This window comes from Gymnodraco acuticeps, unplaced genomic scaffold (assembly GCF_902827175.1).
Source record: "Gymnodraco acuticeps unplaced genomic scaffold, fGymAcu1.1, whole genome shotgun sequence".
Classification (NCBI taxonomy): domain Eukaryota; kingdom Metazoa; phylum Chordata; class Actinopteri; order Perciformes; family Bathydraconidae; genus Gymnodraco; species Gymnodraco acuticeps.
This window is the reverse complement of record NW_022991956.1, coordinates 418692-440194: the sequence shown is the minus strand read 5'-3', so window position 1 is coordinate 440194 and position 21503 is coordinate 418692. Positions and strand designations below refer to the sequence as shown.

The 21503-nt window shown below is 40.9% G+C and overlaps 2 protein-coding genes across 3 annotated transcripts; one reads left to right on the top strand and one right to left on the bottom strand.

The window, feature by feature from the left end:
- The first annotated feature begins 4926 nt into the window (after window positions 1-4926).
- LOC117535976 (transmembrane protein 229A) lies at window positions 4927-8301 on the top strand. The gene has a single exon (XM_034200663.1). The coding sequence runs from the start codon at window positions 5023-5025 to the stop codon at window positions 6091-6093; it is 1071 nt and encodes a 356-aa protein (XP_034056554.1). The 5' UTR covers window positions 4927-5022; the 3' UTR covers window positions 6094-8301.
- An 868-nt stretch (window positions 8302-9169) lies between these two features.
- LOC117535974 (hyaluronidase PH-20-like) lies at window positions 9170-20678 on the bottom strand. Of its 2 annotated transcripts, XM_034200661.1 has the most exons (7): window positions 20427-20629; window positions 18304-18470; window positions 16973-17141; window positions 15875-16093; window positions 13975-14136; window positions 11344-11433; window positions 9170-10499 (listed from the first exon to the last, which is right to left on the bottom strand). In XM_034200661.1, exons 1-7 carry the CDS (start codon window positions 20487-20489, stop codon window positions 10062-10064), a joined length of 1308 nt encoding a protein of 435 aa, XP_034056552.1. In that variant the 5' UTR covers window positions 20490-20629; the 3' UTR covers window positions 9170-10061. The 2 variants fall into 2 exon arrangements, with proteins under 2 accessions (XP_034056552.1, XP_034056553.1); XM_034200662.1 differs by lacking the exon at window positions 11344-11433 and having other exon boundaries at window positions 20427-20678.
- Window positions 20679-21503: the final 825 nt, after the last annotated feature.

Here is a 21503-nt window from a genome sequence, read left to right as displayed (position 1 = left end):
AGACTCCCCTGAACTGTCGAATGCAGTCTAACCAGAAGTGCAAAAGAAGCAGTAAAGTGCAGTGTAATTGTTACGGTGTGCAGGAAGCAGATTTAAGTGACCAAAATAATTCCTTTATTTCAAGGCTACAATATACAGAGACAGAACAGAACACTCACCGCAGACCAAGTCATTACACAAGACGAACCGACACTGAACACAGGAAGAGACAAGACTAAAAACAGGAAGGGGTAATCACAAGACGAGACACAGCCGGGCAGGGGAGAGAAACACAAGGGCCACAGGTGAAAACAATCAGACAACTAGACACACCAGGGAAACTAACGACGGGAGGAAAAACACAGGAAGAAGGACCAGACAATATACAAGGATGAAAATACCCATAACCAGACATACAAAACTACAACACAGACAGATCCTAACAGTAATGGAGTAAATTGTAAGAATACACATAAGACGGATATAAAACTATAGATACAGCAGGAGTTTTATTGTTGACATCTATTCAGAAACAGTACTACCACATGAGGATATGATTAGTTTGAGTGGCTCCCACCCACAAGAGTTGCACAATAACTTTGTGACGTCATTCGTATCTGAATTACATTTCTGTTTTTCTCATTTAACTCTATGAAATAATGAATATTTTTTGTCAGGGGCTTTATGTCCTCTGAGAAATGTAATTGGAATATAGCACAGTAATACAAAAGGGATCCAATATATGAGTCAGCGCTGACTTCTTCTATCTCTCTCACTGAATCAAATTATATTAGAAACAGATTATTATCCGAGACCCCCAAGGTTAACTGCGTCTGATTCATAATTCCCACGTTATTTGAATAGCAGACCTTGTTTTAAACTTACTTGCAATATGTTTATGAACACAGAAGGTGGTTGTTTTATACAGCTTGCAGTTAAAAGATGGCATATGGTATAAAATAAGATGGACATTTATTAATCCCTGAAGGAACATTCACGTGTCATTACAGCAACAGAGTAAGTATGTAAGGTATCCATTAATTAACATTAAACATTTTAAATGGTCAAGACTACTTAGTGTTGACAATGAAGTGAATTAGAATTGATCTGAAAATGTCCTTTTAATTGCAGAGGATAGGCATGCAGTGAGTATAGATTATACAAACATATAGTTAAATTACAGTATTTACATATATGGACACATGTGTTGATAAATTGTTAGCAATAAAGCACAATTGTGACTACTCAGGCCAGAAAAGCTCAACTTGTACTGTTTTTAACTCTAAAATAAGCTTTATTACTCAATATTCCAGGAGAAACTGTCCAAGTGTATTATCTATCACTTTTATAATCGTATTTATAATGCAGATTAAAGTGGACTGGAGATTGAGAAAATGTAATGCAGCAATTTAAAGTGGGGACACACGTTCACACGCGCACACACACACTTACCAAACATTTCCTTCTCCCTTCTGTTCGTCAGTAAATTAGTAAATAGTCATTAAACTTCCCTACCGTCCCTTTTCCCGTTTCTGTAGTGCCACCACAGGTGCACACGTGTCGGTTCTACATGTATTTAAACCGATTTAAACGTACATTAAACTCACGTGGTTTACACTTACATGAATGGCAGTGAACGGCAGATTCGTCTCTCCAGGTAGAGTTTATTTTTGAAAATACCGAGGAGCGTCATTTCAATGTGCAATCATGAGGTCACGTGAGAGCATTTTTTTTCTTTTTCTGTTTGTTAATGATGAATGCTTATTAATTGTTATAATAAATAACCACGGTTCATAGTTTTCATAGTTTAAAGGTTTTATTGTTTAGTTTTGCATTAAATATGAGGTCACAGGTTCCTCCAACAGTGCAACATAAATATATATAAGACGTTAAAAAAACAATATAAATAAATAAAAATAGTGCAAGCTCAAGAGTTGTTATGGCCTGTGTGATAAAAACATGTTTATTCCTGAAGTGGTTTATTAAAAATATTGCATGTCTCTGATGTATTTGTAAGGAGGGAGCAGAAAATGCTTTCACTGTATAAATTGTATTTCCTTATTGAAGGAATTGGTTTATTTAATAATTTTTTTTCATGTTTTTCAGACTGTAAATATGTTTGATTTTGCACTACAGGCTGATGTGTGCAGAAGTGGTTTGAATCGGTTAAACCATGCACAGACACGCTGTTATCTCTGTGGCTCAGAAAGACCTGATATATCTCTATTTCCTCTCAGTGCACCCCCACATTTGTCCTGATAACACAAATACACACAGAGAAACATTTGGACACACACAACTGCATGCTGTATGCTGACACTCACACAGCCCTCACAAAATGCAAACAAATATTGTGAATATACTGAGAAACCTATTAGAATAAAAACTCAAATAAACTCATACTGCAAACAGGAAAAACCAAGAAACCCCCTAGTCTGAACCCAAGTTAGAGCTTAACCTTTAAGATACATTGCAAGAAGAACTTGTACTTATTATTTACAGCTCATAACAACAATGCATCAATAGAAAGACAGGAAACCCATTAGGGAAGTGGTTGGAGACATTGTGGCCGGGCTGCATGTCCTCCATTAATACATCAACAACCAAATCTTCTTCACTTTGCTCATTACTGATGGAAAAATATCACTCGTCACCGGCTTGAGCTTCAATAATCAGGATCCATGTATTTGTGATCCTCTCCAGAATGGAAGTAGTCATCACATACAGAGCATCAACTAGTTCCTGAGCAGTGTCCTTCGCATGCTGATATCCAAGAGAGGGAGTCACACAGTCACAAGATGGAGGAATAGAAAGCAGTATTCAATGTTTACTTCAGATTAGCTCCACGTCAGAAATGAGCATGCTTGTCATATGTCTCTGAATCATCATGTTAATCACATAGCTATCATATGCCTGAAACAGTCCTGATGCTCTTCTAGGTAATCAGACATCCTGTCATGTTCACAGCTACAGTTGAGATACCTTTGTTATCATTTTACTCTGATATTGAGAGTATATTCGGTATGTTCCCAATAATCAACAACACTTACATAAAAGGCCATCTATCTATGCTTCATCTTTTATCACGCAGGATAGTCTATACTACCTCTTGTAACAGTGAACATCCTGATGAGTTGATGGATTAATGAAGGCCTGCTGCATTAACAAATGGCTCTTCTGATGGCCCGTGTTGTTCTGATATTACAGCAGAGTGTTCTGATGTAATTATAATTAGTGAGTCGTAATTAAACAGCGTCAGGACGTCGCAGGGGAACTTGAGTTTTATTAATAACCCTGGCAGAGCCTCACTGTCCCATCTCCACCACAGAAATACAGCTGCAGAACCTCCTCCATCATTTACCCTCCTGTGCTGCCTTCAGGGGCTGTTGGAAATGTGGAAACATTGTTCGTGTGATGCAAAAAACACACAGCACAAAGTGACTGTGATGACCTCAGCACATTGAAACGTGTATGCACATATCGAACTTGTTTCTATTGGCACACCTTTAGTCAACTTCTAAATATGTTTGCCTTGAGGTATTTTACAGTTTCTATTTTATTCACTATAGCTGCCACGTTGTTTATTTATTTTGACAATAATAGTTTGCCATTTATTTTTGTTTCGACATGGGTGAAGTATTCAGATCTTGTACTTGAGTAAAAGTAGAAGTACCAGAGTGTAAGAATACTCTGTTACAAGTAAAAGTGCAAAAGTATTGGCATCAAAATATACTTAAAGTACCAAAAGTTAAAGTCATTGTGCAGATTGGTCCATTTCAGAATAATATATATGTTTTATAATGATTGATCATGAAAGTGTTCTCAAAGCTGGTAAAGGTGCAGCTAGTTTGAATGACTTTGTATACTGCAGGGTAGCTGGTGGATTTACTCCAGGTGGAACTAAAGTCTGATTTAACACTTGATTATATTTCACATCATTCATCCAGATCTGTGAAGTAACTAAAGGTAATACATGTAGTGGAGTAAAAGTACACAATTTACCTCTGAATTGTAGTGGGGTAGAAGTACAAAGTAGCAAAGAATTGAAATACTCAAGTCCCTCAAAATTGTACCTCAGTATAATACTTGAGTAAATGTACTTAGTTACTTTCCACCACTGCGTATGACTTATGAATAAACATCATTAGTTAAGGTTAAGGTTTTACTCTTGCATACAGATCAACGGTTGGTGTACTTGGCAGTGTGCCATAAAGGAGGGGAGGAGAAGACTGGCTGTAAACAATACATGACTCACTCAGTGTCACGTGTGAGGAGAACGTTTGTTCTTGTCAGTGGTGTAAACTAGATTTACTCAAGTACTGTACTTAGGTACAATATTGAGGTATGTGTACATACTTGAGTCTTTTTGATTGATTGCTACTGTGTACTTCTACTACACTAAATATCAGAGGTAGTTAGTGTACCTTTACTCAACTACATTTATTTAATAACTTTAGTTACTTTGCAGATATAGATTAATGATGTGAAAAATAATCTTCACTTAAATCAGACTTTAGTTCCACCTGAAGTAAATTCACAAGCTACCCTGCTACAAAGTCAATAAAACTAGCTGCACCTTATACTTTTACAGAGTATTCCTACACTCTGGTGCTTTTACTTACATATAGGATCTGAGTACTTGACCCACTTCTAGTCATATGTCGTTATTCAAAACAAAAGCATTAGCAAACTATCATGGTCAACATAAATAAACAATGTGGCAGACAGCTGGAAAAAAAATGGAAAATTAAAATGCCTCAAGGCAAACGTCTTTGAACTAAATGTAAGATACTTAATGTGTACAGATAGAAACAAAGTTAGATGTTTGCAGGTTTACACGTTACTGTGAGTAGCACTGACTGCAATTTGAACCAAACGTTTGTTGTCCAGTTGCTTTCTCAAGCTGGTGTTTACAAAGAAACGTGTTTTCCACGAGGTACGTGAACGTAGCCATGCGGTGCAGGAGATGCTTGCAGCCGCAGCGGAACACAGACAACAATGTGTGGGAAGGAAGCTGAACCTCTGAACAACAAGTGACTGATCATGGCCAGAGACGGTGCTCGGAGCCGAGCAACAGACCCTGATCCCGGGGGCCTGACACCGGTAAAGATGCCCATCAGACAGAAACCATCCGGAGGAGCAGGGGACGCGGAGGGGTCTCTGCGGGAGCTGCCTCGATGGATGCGGCTGTACTTCTACGGGATGCACGGCGTGACTCTGGATGTCCTGCTCTCGTCGCTGCAGGGGTTTTTAAACCACAGAGACCCCAAACTGGTGGGCTTCTCTTCCCCGTATCTGTGCGTCATGCATTCACTGACCCACTTCGCGCTGGAGAAGATCTTCTCACAGAAAAGGTGTTTCCGAGATCGGCCTGTGGTCTTCCATCTGGTTTTCTACCCCTCCATCTACATCGGGCTGCAGATCCTCATCGGGAACATCAACACCCTGACGGAGCAGGTGAGGGTGGTGTCCGGCACGCAGCTGGTGGTGCATTACATCCTGGCTCTGTATTTTGGACTGGTGTTCCACAGAGGGCTGTCAAAACTGAGGTTGCACACCCCCTGCACCCCAGACCCTGCATGCAAACCCAGCCTGGTGGACAGAGGTCATGATCCCCTTCAAGGTCTGCCAGGCGTTGTGCGTTTCCTGTTCTTTGGGATGCACGGCTTTCTGGATGAGGTGGTCTTCACCTCTGTTTTTAACCTGGTGGAGAAGTCTGACCGGAGCCTGAGTGGCCACACATCCCTGTGGTCCTTCCTGATGTACGGCAGCTGCAGCTTCCTGGTGGAGAAGCTCTACTTCCACCTGCGCTTCAGGAGAGGCTGGGGCCCGTGGCGGAGGCTCCCCTTCTACGTCTGCTTCATCTACGCCTGGGAGTTCTCCTGGGGCCTGGTCCTCCGGCAGTTCGGAGCCTGCTCCTGGGACTACTCCCACTACCCCTACAACTTCATGGGCCTCATCACGTTGCTGTACCTGCCGGGCTGGGTTGGCATCAGCCTGTATCAGGACGTGCTCTCCAACGCCCTGCTGAGGATCAAGTGCACCACAGATGTGACCGGTCTGAGCGAGGGCAATGGAGAGGTCAACGGTCAACTGGAGAAAAAAATACTGTAAATGTGTATTTTTTTACGTTTAACTCAAGGGAAAGTCTTGCAGACATTGGACTAACAGAGATTAATAAAGAAAATAGGGACATAGGTTTCAATATTATTCGATATGTCTGGATCCAAAACACAGGTCAAACACAACTAACCCTGAACTGCTCACCTATCTGTTCACATATGACCTACTGCCATTTTTATCTGTCCGATGTCAAATATAGGTGTATTATTAATATTTTAACAGTTTTCAGGACTTTGGTAGTGTGACTTTTCAGTGACAGACTTGCCATACATAACATGAATTATGGCAGGTCTAGTTTGATATGTCATTTTTACATTAGCATGCTTTAACTGGTTTTTATATCTGCATGATAAAAGTAGAAACTAAAATAACATCAGGAAGGTTTACAGATTAAGACATTAGAAAAGCCGTAAGACTCATAAACAACACAATTTGTTTTTAAATGTTAATCTCTTGTTCTTTTTTAATCTAATACCTTTTTTCACTCATCATGTGACCCTGGATTGCATGGCAACTATGAGAGTAACCCATGCAGCAGGCTTAATATATGTAGCATGGACACCTGTGGCTGAGAGGATAAGAGGAGCGATGAAGTGAGATTTTAGTGTGAATCTTTTATAAACCAAACGTTACTCTGCTGCAGTGCCTTCCTGTGCAAACGGACTCAAACAAACAAGGCTTGGTGCCCATGAGGCTCCACGTTTTTATATAAAAAGCACCGCAAAATTGTTATTATAGAAATATTCTAACCTTTAGCATTAATGGGGGTACATTTGTTCCATTATCAAAACACACCAACATAATGCACATTTAACTACAGCTGTTCTATATTCAACACAAACAAATGCATATTCAATCTAAATTCTTTGTCAGTGTAACATGAACTAAGTGTAGTGCAGACATATTTTAAATCAAGAAGTACTTTTTTGTTGTTAAATATTCCCTAAATAAAGCAGATTCTGACCTACACATATGCTTTACAGTGGTTTTATGCCTTAAGAAACTATAGTCAGTACCTTGCACTGTGACTGGTAAATCTTAGCAAACATGTCTACTCTATACAACTCCCTTTGTTGGGTAAGTAAACATTATTTGGAGTTTGCATAGCGAGCACCTGAACCTGTGTTATTCAGATTTGTATTAGTCATTTAGAAAGACACTCCTTGATCCTTTCTTTAACATTCGCACTTTTCTGTTACCATTTTCTAAAAGTTTAGATAAGCTCTTGATTTGCCAGATGCAAAATCTTGGAATTGATTTTAAGTTAATCTGCTAGATTTAGATATGTGTATGGGGTTCAGTAACCCTTGTAAAATAAGGTAATGAGTTTGTTTATTAAATAATCAAATTGCATTTTGTATGCAAATAATTGGAAGGGGTAATAATTGGTATAGACCATACACTTTATTTTATTAATAAAAAGGTGTAAACATGTTTAAATGTCAGAAATGATAGAAAAAGCACTGAAGGTTAACAACATTTCAATCAGGAGACACGGTTTTGATGTAAGAATACATATGTAATGCCAGGAATACACAAATGAATGTAATGGAGTTTTGGCGATTAGGCCCCGTTGTTCAGGAAGTATCATTCGGGAGGGGAAAACTCCGATCCGATGAAACCCCCCGGGGTCTAGACACTGGTGGTGGTGAATGGATAGTTGGGTTCGGTCTGAAGGGGTGTGGCTTAGCTTGACCCTGGATCCGGAGGGACAGGACGGTGAAAAGGGCTGGAGGAGCGTTGCGTTGAGTCTCCTGAAATGACAGCTGACAGAGGGGGGAGAGCTATAGCGGAGCGCTATGATAGGCTTGTGAGAATAGAGCGAATTGGTTAAGCTGGGGAGTGACGCCCCCGATCACTTATTGAGAGGAGAGAGAGTAGAAACGTTGCATAGTAAATGAATGAGTAAAGAAGGTTTTCCTGCATGGTTGAACTTGCGCTGAGCTCCATTCGTTTGGCATTATAGTTTTTTTGTCCAACCTGGCAGCTAGAGGTCCTTAAACATATGTGTTCACTAAACCAGAGTGAAGGACTTTGTAGATCTTTGGCTAACGGACTTTAATTATACTTTACTTTGTGCTGTGTCACCCACCAATTTAAAAGAAAGACCGCAATGTTTTAAAAAGAGTTTACTCGCAATGGCATGTATTGTAGCCTACGACTTTACTACTGAATTAAATTAAAATTCCTTTTGCACGACTGGCATTCATTCCTTTACTGTAATGTTAGCAAATAGCATTTACGTTATTCAACAGGGGTTTTAGTCCTTTTTGAACAGTCACTTTCATAGGCAAGCAACCTCATTTTAAACATATTTGAGCTCAGGCAGGAAACAAGTACACAAACAACATGAGGTAATGTTGGCCCACGCCTGTAGAACACACACGTCATTTCCTGGTACATGCAAAAATGGATTTGTGTTATCTTTCATTACTGCTTCCTTGTTAAGATATGAAAATGAACACAGTAAGAAGACAGTTCAACAAAAAGGGAAGTTTTTCTGATGACTCACTGTTGCATTACACAAAGCCTGCAGTGGTTAAAATATGTTTGCATTACCAATTATGTATCAACCTCTCATCTCTTTCTCAAAACCACCTTGGAGGTTATCAAGTGAACCCAGACTCCCAGAGGACACCATCAACACACCAATGACGTACAGTATCTGCTGACAACCCCACAATGGGAATATACAAAAACACTCATTAGCGTTCTAAATCAGAAGTATAGGACTGCTGTGTAAAAGGGTTAAAACACACGTTTACTTTAATTTAGCAGCTTCACAATTTGCCACACCTTCATTAATACAGCGTCTGAAAAATGTACCCTGTCATAGCTAATATGTGGGATGTAAAAGAGGCCTCCTTAGTGATAAACTTAGCTAACAATTCCCTGCTGCCTTTCTTTTAATATGTTCTATGTTTGGCTTTTACAGCACATTTACCATATTTGTGAATGTGTGTTTTCATAACCCTGTTTTTAATAGCAGATCACAGCTATTTCAGAAAAAGCCATAATAAACACACTGTAAACCACCTGACCAAAGACAAAACAAAGTTAGCTCGGCTAGCTGGTCAAAAACAAGCAAATAAGCTAGTTGTTTATTTCTCTCAGGGGTTGGAGACTTAAAAAATTGTGAAATTAGATAAAAGTACTACTTACATTCACCCAGTAGCAATCAACATTTGTCCAACTGAATGTTAATGTCGCTCCACATTAGCAGCATTTGAAAGTAGGTAGCTGCTTGCTAACAACAACAGCCAAAACAGCCTGCTAGGATGCTAACGGTTTAACTAGCTTCTTGTTGAGTTCTTCTCTAGTGGCCTAAAAATCCATTAATGTGACTTTAATAGCCTTGAAAACATCACTTTTCTGACTAGACCTCTTCACAGGTTGAAGTTTGGTCTCGCAAAGCTGCTAATTATCTTGATTAGTTACACCTGTTCTAAGAAAGGAGCTTTAATAAGGTAATATAAGTGAAAACACCTGTGCAAGGAGTGAGCAAAATCATCTTTTTATGCTAACAACAGCAACACCTTTACCATGAATGTATCCCAATGAACCCCCAATAACTTTTCATTCACTCAGTCATCACACGCTCTGTGTATTGACTGTGACATTCAAGCTCATCGCAGAACCAACAACTTTGTAAATGTACATATACAGTCTAATCAAATTCAAATACCAAGCAGAGCTGAATACTATTGTTGCAGCTTCTCACTTTATACTGCATAGTTTTTGTTTGCAGGTTAGAGTTTTGGCAATACTGTGTTCTTTGGCAAGACTGTGGCACATGTAACATTATGTCAGTGGTCATAATATGCAGGCAAGATGAGGTAAGTACTTTAAAAATAACAGATGATGTGACCAGCACTGGATTATGACAAAACCAGGTCATTTCCAGTTCTGAATGTTTGGTTTAAGAAGTGTGAAAGAACATCAGGTAAAACAACAACAAGCTAAACTTTGAGATTCGTTTGACCATTGTACTTGGTAAAACCGGCTTGTTTTGTATCCTGCAACATAGCTTGATTCAGAGTGTGAAATTTCTGGTACAGCCCTTGCTTCACACTAAATGTCAGGGCCTTGGCTAGCTCTCTGTTAGTCCTGGGAGAGCAGCTCAGTCCTGTGTAGCACTGACAGCTAAACCCCCTGCTGAAAGCCTTTAAGTCTGAGAGGGAAGGTCTCCCCAGGACAAGGAAGCGCTTCTGAACATGCAAGATCCTGAAATTCTCTGGGTTTAGATGGAGGTAGTGATTTGAGTTGTAGTTCTTTCGGAGACAGCGGCCATTCCCTCGGCACAGGAAGTTGCTGCAGAGCTGGGCGGCTACGGTGACATTGGTGATGTAAGGGTTGAGGGTGGAGGTGAGGTAGGAGGAGAGGGCGGCACAAGACGTCTGCGGAGAAAAGGAACAAGAGAGGAAGTAGGAAAATCCATGAATGATAAGGTTAGTGTTGCAAAATGGGTCAAACAAACACAGGGCAACAGTTTCTCTCTCGAGTGAAATTAAAAGTCAAGGCTTGTTTAAAGTTAGGTCCAGAACTTAAAGAACTTGTTTAAGCCAAATCATGATCTTTTACAAGTAGTTTTGTTGCATTTTTGTTTTTAGTTCACATAACTAAACGCATGTTCAAAACCGTGACCGTAATCCAGAAGATAATAGGTTTATCACTAATAATTATCGAAAATGTGTCACATGTCGTGTGCCATGAGTTGACACAGCAGATGCCAAACCAATTCTGAATATCTCTACCCCAATATCCAACAGGCAGGAACAGGTAGACAAAACACTGAGAGCACAGCCTGTATCAACACACTTGAATGTCTTCTATGTCATAAAAACAGCTGTTGCCAGTTGCATTTAAAACAAATTTAAATCACAAAGAGGTTTTAATATGTGGAGATTATCCTGCTGAAGAAAACATGCTATATGCCAAAATCCAATGGGAAAATCGGATTGCTTCCTGCTAACTTCCGGATCGACCTACACAAATACATCACCGCTGCACCACTCTATAGTGAAGAAGAGTTTAAACATCCATTGAGAGTCACTTTCATCGAGCTAATCCTGGTTTCCCTGCCTTGGATGAACTAAAACGTCACACTGCCAACCAACACGATCCATCAGCCAGTCACAGAGACGACCTCTATCATCTGATGGAACTCATTGTGTCTCCTCTCACAACCTGCCATCAGTTCATGTCTTTCAGCAGTCAGTGGGGGGTGCAGGGTGATGTTACCTGGTCATCGTAGTCAGCGCTGGCCCCCCACAGCACGGCACCGGACACCCCCACTGCTGCACTCTCCCCAAGGGTGCTGACCAAGTCTGCCTGCACACAGATGGTTAAATATATGCATTGTTTTATTTGTACATACACAGAAATTGCCGCATGCATTCACAAATTAGACAATTATACATGCATGCATAGTGTGTTGTTTATTTATGGTTGTTGTGATTAAACATGTTTGTCTTATTTGGAGTTGATTTTTAATCTATTTTGTCTTTATTTTTACCTTGTGTGAATCCTGTTTTGAACTCTGACCCTGTTGCTGCTATAAACGCCTGAATTTCCCCAAGGGGATAAATAAAGTTCCATCTTATCTTGTCTTATCTTGTATACTTGCAGGATTCTTGCAGTCCAGAATACGTATCCTCTTGGTTAATGGCACACATTGTAAGTTGCTTTGGATAAAAGCATCAGCTAAAGTGTAATAATGCAAGAAAGAAGTTCAAATTAGCACAACCTTAAACAAGTGAAATGCAACATACACATTAATGCAGCAGTGATATTAGATCAAAACACCATATAGGCCTATAATAATTCCTTACATTTATTATAGCGCTTTTTCAATGACTCAAAGCGCTTTACATATTACACATTAAACATTACACATATATCATACAATGGTCAGATACTGTGGACAATACCCACAGGAGCAAGTTCAGGTGAAGTGTCTTGCCCAAGGACACACCGGCTTTACAGACGCAGTGGCGGCAGGAGCGGGTTTCGAACTGGAGTTCCCCAGCACTCCCCCTTGATCTGATGATCGGATGCACAGACCACTGCGCCACCCGTCCCCTATAGTTAAAACACTCAGGGGACATTTTACTGCACAATGAATGACGTTATATAACACTGACAGTTTGGCATTATTTAACCCTCCTGTTGTCTTCGGATCAATTCTGACCGATTTACTACTTTCATCAATCATAACTTTTTTGTTTTACATTCGATTGCATTCAGGCTTCATGGTATCCTTCACAGTAGACATTTGAACATATACAATGGCTGATCACCACTTTCATTGGATTTTGGATGATTTAGTCAAATTTGTAACACCCATGGTGTTCCCGGTCTACTAGTAACCATCCGGATCAGATAAAACACACACACACACACACACACACACACACACACACACACACACACACACACACACACACACACCATGTATACATCACTTCAGGGGACATTACATTGACTTACAAGCATTTCCTGGAGACTTATCCTAACCTTAACCATAACCAACACATGCCTAACCCTTACCCTTAACCTTACCCTAATCCTTACCCTAATCCTAAACAAGTCTTCACCCTAAAATGAATGATTCCCCTTATGGGGACCTCCAATTTGTAAGGGAGGTGAATCCCCACACGTGACTGTGTAAACAGATTTAGGTCCCCACAAGTAGTAATGCTAGGCTACACACACACACATACACACACACACACTAGATGTGTTTCCCCCCCATGTGAATCACACCTGGCACACACAAACACACACACACACACACACAGAACAATTTGACACATTTCCCGCTCTTATGTGCCCCTCCCCCCACATGGATCACACCTGGCACACGCAATACATGTTCAGTGTCTATTCTTTGTATATTTACTGCAGTTGTTCATGTATACCAGTAGTCTGATACAATATGTACAGTTTGAAAGGGTGTTAAATGACATTTGGTGATGATTAATGGTTTTTGTGTTAATGTAATAGTAGTTAAAACAGGACCGGTCAAATTTGACCACAAACACCAAAGTAAGGGGGGAACACAGAGACAATAGGAGGGTTAAGTAATGGATAAACAGGAAATACTTCTTCCACCTCTCCATGCATGGTGCACAGACTTTTACTCTGTTCTTATTCCCGTAAAATGAACTCCTGATGCGAGGTGAGAAGACAGGATAAGGTTTACACGCTCAGGTGAGGGCTACCACCTGAGCAGGATGGTGTTACACCAAGAAACCAAACTCCTCTTCCAACCTGACGGAAACACCTCACTGCTGAGAGGAAGAGGTAACTTAAGATGTAGCTAATCTAGTCAAGTGTGGGCACTCACTAATGAACTGTTTCTGTTGGGAACATACTGAATGTACTATTTCAGTATGAGAGTACATATGATAACAAAGGTATCCCAACTGTAGCTGTGAACATGACAGGATGTGTGATTACCTAGAAGAGCATCAGGACTGTTTTAGGCATATGATAGCTATGTGATTAACATGATGATTCAGCCTCTATGGAGAGAGACATATGACAAGCATGCTCATTTCTGACGTGGAGCTAATCGGAAGTAAACATTGAATACTGCTTTCTACTCCTCCATCTTGTGACTGTGTGACTCCCTCTCTTGGATATCAGCATGTGAAGGACACTGTTCAGGAACTAGTTGATGCTCTATATGTGATGACGACTTCTATTCTGGAGAGGATCACAAATACATGGATCCTGATATTGAAGCTCAAGCCGGTGACGAGTGATATTTTTCTAACAGTTTCAGAGATGTCATCTGTTTGAGAGTGCCTCCTAATGTGCCAAACGCTGTGATTAAAACATGTCTCCCTTTGGACGGCTCTCAGGTACCTGGCTGAGGAAGCGTTTGTTCTCGTCAACAAAGACAGCTCTCATGTAAGCAAACACAGGCGCGGTTCCTCCCTGTCCCTGGGGCAGAGCAGACACTCTCAGCGCTTCCTGGATACGGTTCCTCACCATCAGGGCAGCTCTGGGATTGTCAGCCAGAGAGACCTGAAACAGAGCCAGGATGCATTCAAAAAACATCTAAGGAAGTGCAATTTCAGAATGAACAGTAGGGATGCATGTCTTCACACACAGACACTCAAATCCAGCACCAGACACTTGTTTTTGTTACGCTGCTATGGACAGTCTTGCACTAATGTACATTCTCAAAGATATTGAAGTGACTGTTACTTTTGTATATATTGATTGTTGTGCTTTTATTTAGGTCTTAAAGGTCCCTTATTATATTGTATTTCATCAATATATTATAGCTCTCAGATATATAAAAAACATGTCTCTGAAGTGTTGGTGATTGGCTAATGGTTACACAAGCTAAAACATCGTTATGACATCATAAAGTGGCCAAAATCTGATCAGCTCATTTTCAGACAGGTTTTTATAGAAATGGATCAAAAAGAGAGAGAATCTTTGTTCCTGAAACTTTCAGAGTCTCTTTCCACAGAGGGGACACATGTTGATGTAGAAGAGACATGAAGAAGAGGGGACACATGTTGATGTAGAAGAGACATGAAGAAGAGGGGACACATGTTGATGTAGAAGAGACATGAAGAAGAGGGGACACATGTTGATGTAGAAGAGACATGAAGAAGAGGGGACACATGTTGATGTAGAAGAGACATGAAGAAGAGGGGACACATGTTGATGTAGAAGAGACATGGAGAAGAGGGGACACATGTTGATGTAGAAGAGACATGGAGAAGAGGGGACACATGTTGATGTAGAAGAGACATGAGGAAGAGGGGACACATGTTGATGAAGAAGAGACATGAAGAAGAGGGGACACATGTTGATGTAGAAGAGACATGAAGAAGAGGGGACACATGTTGATGTAGAAGAGACATGAGGAAGAGGGGACACATGTTGATGTAGAAGAGACATGAAGAAGAGGGGACACATGTTGATGTAGAAGAGACACGAAGAAGAGGGGACACATGTTGATGTAGAAGAGACATGAAGAAGAGGGGACACATGTTGATGTAGAAGAGACATGAGGAAGAGGGGACACATGTTGATGTAGAAGAGACATGAAGAAGAGGGGACACATGTTGATGTAGAAGAGACATGAAGAAGAGGGGACACATGTTGATGTAGAAGAGACATGAAGAAGAGGGGACACATGTTGATGTAGAAGAGACATGAAGAAGAGGGGACACATGTTGATGTAGAAGAGACATGAGGAAGAGGGGACACATGTTGATGTAGAAGAGACATGAGGAAGAGGGGACACATGTTGATGTAGAAGAGACATGAAGAAGAGGGGACACATGTTGATGTAGAAGAGACATGAGGAAGAGGGGACACATGTTGATGTAGAAGAGACATGAAGAAGAGGGGACACATGTTGATGTAGAAGAGACACGAAGAAGAGGGGACACATGTTGATGTAGAAGAGACATGAAGAAGAGGGGACACATGTTGATGTAGAAGAGACATGAAGAAGAGGGGACACATGTTGATGTAGAAGAGACATGAAGAAGAGGGGACACATGGCTATAAAAGACATGAAAACGTGGATTTTGCATAATAGGTGACCTTTAATGTGTGCATATGTATGATTGTGCATGTCTTTGATTGTGTATATAGGTATATACATATTTGCATACATATTTGTATATATTGTTTTTGTATTCAGGATTGTGGGAAACGGTATTTCGATCTCTCTGTCTGTACACACAAACTGAAAGATTGACAATAAAGTTGACTTTGACTTTGATTATTGCCCAACCTGTAGGTAGATGGAGGGGTAGAGCGCAGAGCTGGACTCCCACAGCCAGAGCAGCTCGTCGTTCTGCCTCCTCACCTCCCTGGAGCAGCGGCCGGTGTAAAAAGGCTCCTCCCAGCCGTAGTTGTAGCAGTGAGGGAACAGGTAGAAGCCCCACAGGTAGTTAGGCCTCATGGCTCGGCCAATCGCCAACATCCCGGACATCAAACTCTTAGCTGCCACCTAAAAGAGAAGGAAAGGAAAGAAGAAGCAGTGGTGGATGAAGAATTCAGATCATTTGTTAAAGGTGGGGTATACGTTTGAGAAGCCGGCTCGAGATGCACTTTTTGTTGTATTCCATGGAATGCTCTTAACATCCCGATAGCAATGAATATCGTAAGTGCTTTGACAAAAAATCCATTAAAAAAGTCATCTGTGGAAGCTGTCGTGCTGTAAAAAGCACGACCAATCATCTGAGCCGGCCCGGCTAAAGTAACTGGACGGCCTACCTGCCTGTCAGCCTTCCATCTGGGCACACACTTATCTCGTGCCCTCATTGGTCATGTGCGCGTTCGTGTGTGTTGGAGGAGGGGCTCTGTAAGGAAGTGGCAGATTTGTGCCGGCTGTGTATTTTCAAATTCTAGCGTACTCGAGCTGGTTTCTCCACAATGACCTATACTGTTCAAATACAGCAACACATTTAAAAGTAAAAGTATGGAAAAGTACTTATTCTGCAGAAAAATGAACTCCCAATTATTATTTATATCAGTATCACATACGTTTTTACTTTTGTAGACACATTTCTGATGCGAATTATTCATATTTATGACCTTCTTTCTTAACTTTGTGTAATACAGTATATAGTCGATTGACCTTTTTTCTACCTGAATTTTTTTTTCATTAAATTGTAATAATTTGTATTTTAAATACTATGTAAATGCCTTTTATGGAAAAGGTTTCTTCATCTATTTTTTCACTTTGCTGTAACATTGTACATTTCACCTTTGTGGGCCGAATAAAGGATTTCTGATAATCACTTCAAAATTCAGTACAGTATTCGAGTTACTGAGTTGTCTTTTCACACTCTTGTGTTTTATTCATTTCCACAGTGGGTGTCCTGACCTGGAACTGAGTCTTGGCTCTTTCTGTGGCCTGCTGCAGATTGAGGGAGTGCTCAGTCTGCAGGAGGTGAGCCACAGAAAGAGTCTGGTAGATTATTTTAGCGCCCCAGTTCCTGTCCCACAGGGGGCGCCATTCCTCCCAGTCGATCACAGCCAGGCCTCGGCTCGTCCTGGAAGTAATGGAGAGGAGAAGTACACGTTTTTACAAGTCTCCTATTATGCTATTTTTAGGCATATAGTATAGGTCTCAGATATATGAAAATAATGTCTTGCTCAAAATACCAAACAGATCACCCATTTTAGCCATGCCTCATACCCCTCTATTTCAGCCCTGTTAGAGAAGTGCTTATTCTGGGTCTAAAGCTTTAAAGGTCACCTATTATACAAAATCCACTTTTCCATGTCTCTTCTACATCAACATGTGTCCCCTCTTCTTCATGTCTCTTCGACATCAACATGTGTCCCCTCTTCTTCATGTCTCTTCTACATCAACATGTGTCCCCTCTTCTTCATGTCTCTTCGACATCAACATGTGTCCCCTCTTCTTCATGTCTCTTCTACATCAACATGTGTCCCCTCTTCTTCATGTCTCTTCTACATTAACATGTGTCCCCTCTTCTTCATGTCTCTTCTACATCAACATGTGTCCCCTCTGTGGAAAGAGACTCTGAAAGTTTCAGGAACAAAGATTCTCTCTCTTTTTGTCCTGATCCATTTCTATAAAAACCTGTCTGAAAATGAGCTGATCAGATTTTGGCCAATTTATGATGTCATAACGATGTTTTGTCTTGTGTAACCATTAGCCAATCAGCAACCAAGGTAACCCCCCCCCACCTTATCACCTGAATCTCCTCCTAGAGCACCATTGAGTTCTTACCAAATCTTTCTCAGAGGGGCGTGGGGAGGGGCTCCTTATTTTCATCTAAAGTAACAGACAGAGAATCAGCACTTTGGAAGCAGGGCTGAAACAGAGGGGATTATGGGTAATGCTGCAATTATCTGTTTGGTGTTTGGAGCCATATACTTCAGAGACAGGTTCTGTATATATCTGAGACCTATAATATATTGATGAAAAACAGTATGGGGACCTTTAATGTGGGTGTAAAGCCAGCCCGTATTTCCGATAGTACGTCATATCGAGGATCAGCTCCTTTGTACCCCCGTTTTTAGAGATTTGGATACGGAGGAAACGAGAGAGGGTTTTGCACTTTGTGAGTTCCCTGACACACTGGGGACACATATTTATGTATAAAAGACATTAAAAAGTGCATTTTGCATGAGAGCACACGTGTCATCAATAAAGGGCACATTATTTCATTGAGAAATGCTCACTTGGATGTGATGTAGTAGTTGATGTCGGCTCTGGCCTTGTTCAAACTGGCCCTCAGGTCCCCTCTCTGTGGGATGCCACCGTTCAGCTGTTTCCTGCTGGTCAGGTCTACATGTGGGTAAAGACCCAGCCGGTCAGTGTAGAACAGAGACAGGAACTGACCTGGGACCTGCAGCAGGAACAAGACAAAGTGATGCAAACATTTTATATTTATTCTATTATTATATTGTATTGTTACTGTCTTGTATTTTATCTGGTTTTATTTGGGTCTTTACCCAATGTTCTGATTACTCAATGCACGCAAATTATCACATATTGCCTGGTATGTTTAAACATTACATTTCAACAAACTTGTGATAAAAGAACAATTATAAAACGGACAAGTCAAATCAAGCAATCTGATTGGTTCTTAGACGTGATATAATGAGCGTATACCACGGGTAGAATTGTAAGTTACTTTTCACAACAAGTCAGTATCCCTCCGCGTCTGAGTAAAACAGTATACCGTTGGGCTGCAAACTGGAACAAGAAAGCAGCGGAGAAGTAACGGGGCAGAAACCCTCCTTTTTACGCAGCGGTCCAGACATAGACATCAAAACATATAGGCCTATTCAGTGTGCAGTTCCTTTGGCATTATGGCAGGGATATCTAGATACTTTCCAACAGGGCCGGACTGGGACAATAAGTCAGGCCGGGAATTATACACCCAGCCAGGCCACTACCAGTTTTCTTTTGTGCCATTTTCCTGGATGTATTTGTCAATATTTACAGCGTTGCTGCCCATAGTGATAGCCCTAAACTTTAAATCTACTACCCCAGAATAAACATATGGACATGGGTTACTATTTAAAAAAAATGTGCAAATCTATTTAGGAACCTATCCATGTGAACATATTTTAAGTGGAGGTGGAGCTCAATTCCCCCAGGGGGGTCCGGGGGCATGCCCCCCCCCCCGTAAGATTTTTTTTCTTTTTAAATGTTGGACTTAAATGCATAAATCTGGTGCACTTTGAGGGGGAAATAAAGAGACTACACCAGCGCCCGACTACACCATATGAAACAGAACAGTATACATTTAAATAATCATAAAATCATAAGAACATGGCCATAACCAATAACATACCATATCCAATATGAAAAAACATTGAAACTTGTTTATTTATTTGTTTTTGGTTCATTTATAGTTGTGAGTGTGTCTGTGCTGCTGAACCAGCCTCCCCCGTCTCCCCCCTCTCCTCTTTGAGGCAGCAGCAAACACTAGTTTTAGCTCTCAACAAGTTTTTTAAGTTTATCTTGCCTTTTTTCACCTAGTTAATTTTTTTAAATTATTATTCATGCATATTTTACTAATCACTCCCCCTTCAAATGGAAATATGTGTTTACATAAATGGTGACCAAACCGTTTGAGACCCACTGAGATAACTCAGACTAAGTTAACTATCTAAACACTCAGAGAGTCCTTTACCTCACCTGAGCTGTAGTTATCAGTCTCTCAGTCTGACAGCAGAGGACTCTCCTCCACCTTGTTGACAGTCAGCTCATTATATCCATTAGCGCCGCTAGCTAGCACCAGATGCTAACAACAACAAAACACGTAACCGGTGCGCGCGCTTTCTCTCTCTCTCGCACGCTCGCGCCCGCCACACATACACACCCTCCCGAGCTTGAATGAGAGACCAATCGAGGGCTTTAGTGTATGATCTGTATGAAAGTGGCCATGTCGGCAGACCACATCATGTAGACAGCCAGTCACCCTCTGTGAGGCAGAGTCAGACCCACATTTGCGCAGCGTTGCGTTCACAATATATACATTTTAAAAAAAATCCTCAGGCCAGCAGGCCACTTAACAGGCCAGGCCATCGGGAAACCTCCCGGTCCTCCCGATGGCCAGTCCGGGCCTGCTTTCCAAGGTTTGACATAATGAATTGAGCTACTTTTAAAGCAAGCAACAATGTTTTCAAATCTGTAATCAAAGAGGTCCGCAAAAACACTATCGACCAATCAGATTGCTTGATTTGACTTGTCAGTTTTATATATTTCCATTTCTTCCGTTACGAAACAAACTTACAAAGCATAAAATGGAAACATTTAAGATTAACTTCGACCTCCGGGGGGGTCTTCTTACTATGGAGGAGTGGATTGAGCAGTGCCTATCTCCAGGGGGAAAAAAGCACCTACACGACGACATGCAGCTAGAGCTACGTGAAGAGCAGGTAGACCAACTGGAAAAGTACCACCATTCAAAAGCTTTCTGATGCGGGTCTTGAAACAAAGCAGAGAAAGTATGACCGTTAGTGGCCACAGGTGCGAAAGCTCTCTCCAGAGCTACTGGAAGCCGGATCTCGGGGACCGGAGAAAGTGGAGCAATATTCTCGCCACGCCAATCAACAGCCCCTAGAACAACCTCAACCTATACACGTAACCACGTAAGCCATGCTACTGATGCTGGACAGTTTTTCAGTGGCTGCACAATAAACGGCAGCATACACATGCATGTAAATAAATAGCCAAATAATGGATCAACGCTCTCTGTCTAATATGTTCGCTAGCTGTTAGTGTTGTTGCATAGCAACCACCTCGCACTATGTTTCGTGCAGAAGGCAACGGAGGGACTATTTTATTTTGAACATCATTATTTACTAATAAAAACTATTTAAATTAGAGTGTGTATTTTCTTTCATATTGCCACACTTGGTAACCGTTTCGCGTCGGGCCGAACCACGCCCCTTAGCTGTGATATAATGAGCATATACCACGGCCTGTCGTGAGCTATTGCCAGGGCCGCCCCTGGCCAACTTGGGGCCCCAAGCGACATTGTGAGATGAGGCCCCGCCCCCCAACCGACAGGAGTGGGAAAAAAAATGTTTGGAAACAAAGTAGGCTACTTTGCAAATATAATTCCTGTTTATTATTATTATCAACACTTTTTTATGCAGTGAGGTAAATGGTTGTGCATGTATGTCGTTCAGTATGCGTTTACAGGTGAATACGTCTGCATTTCCTGCCAAATACTAGCCTCAAAAAGATTAAAATATAATTAATGCAAATAAACAACTTCTACTACTACTAATAATAATAATAATAATCATAATCAATTCAATAATATAAATACTATATTATTTTATTATAATATAGTTGTATAGTCAAGACAAAACATGCTTATGATATGACATGCTCAAAAACTGATATTTCTTAAATCTGT

Bases quoted from the DNA above. Each gene is read 5' to 3' on its own strand.
- LOC117535976 (XM_034200663.1), top strand. From the start codon at position 5,023: ATGGCCAGAGACGGTGCTCGGAGCCGAGCAACAGACCCTGATCCCGGG.
- LOC117535974 (XM_034200661.1), bottom strand. From the start codon at position 20,489: ATGTCGTCGTGTAGGTGCTTTTTTCCCCCTGGAGATAGGCACTGCTCA. The intron at 18,471-20,426 runs GTAAGAAGACCC...TTCCTGCTGCAG, and splicing joins GCTCAATCCACTCCTCCATA to GTCCCAGGTCAGTTCCTGTC. The intron at 14,137-15,874 runs GTTGGGCAATAA...GCTCTGTTTCAG, and splicing joins ACCCCTCCATCTACCTACAG to GTCTCTCTGGCTGACAATCC.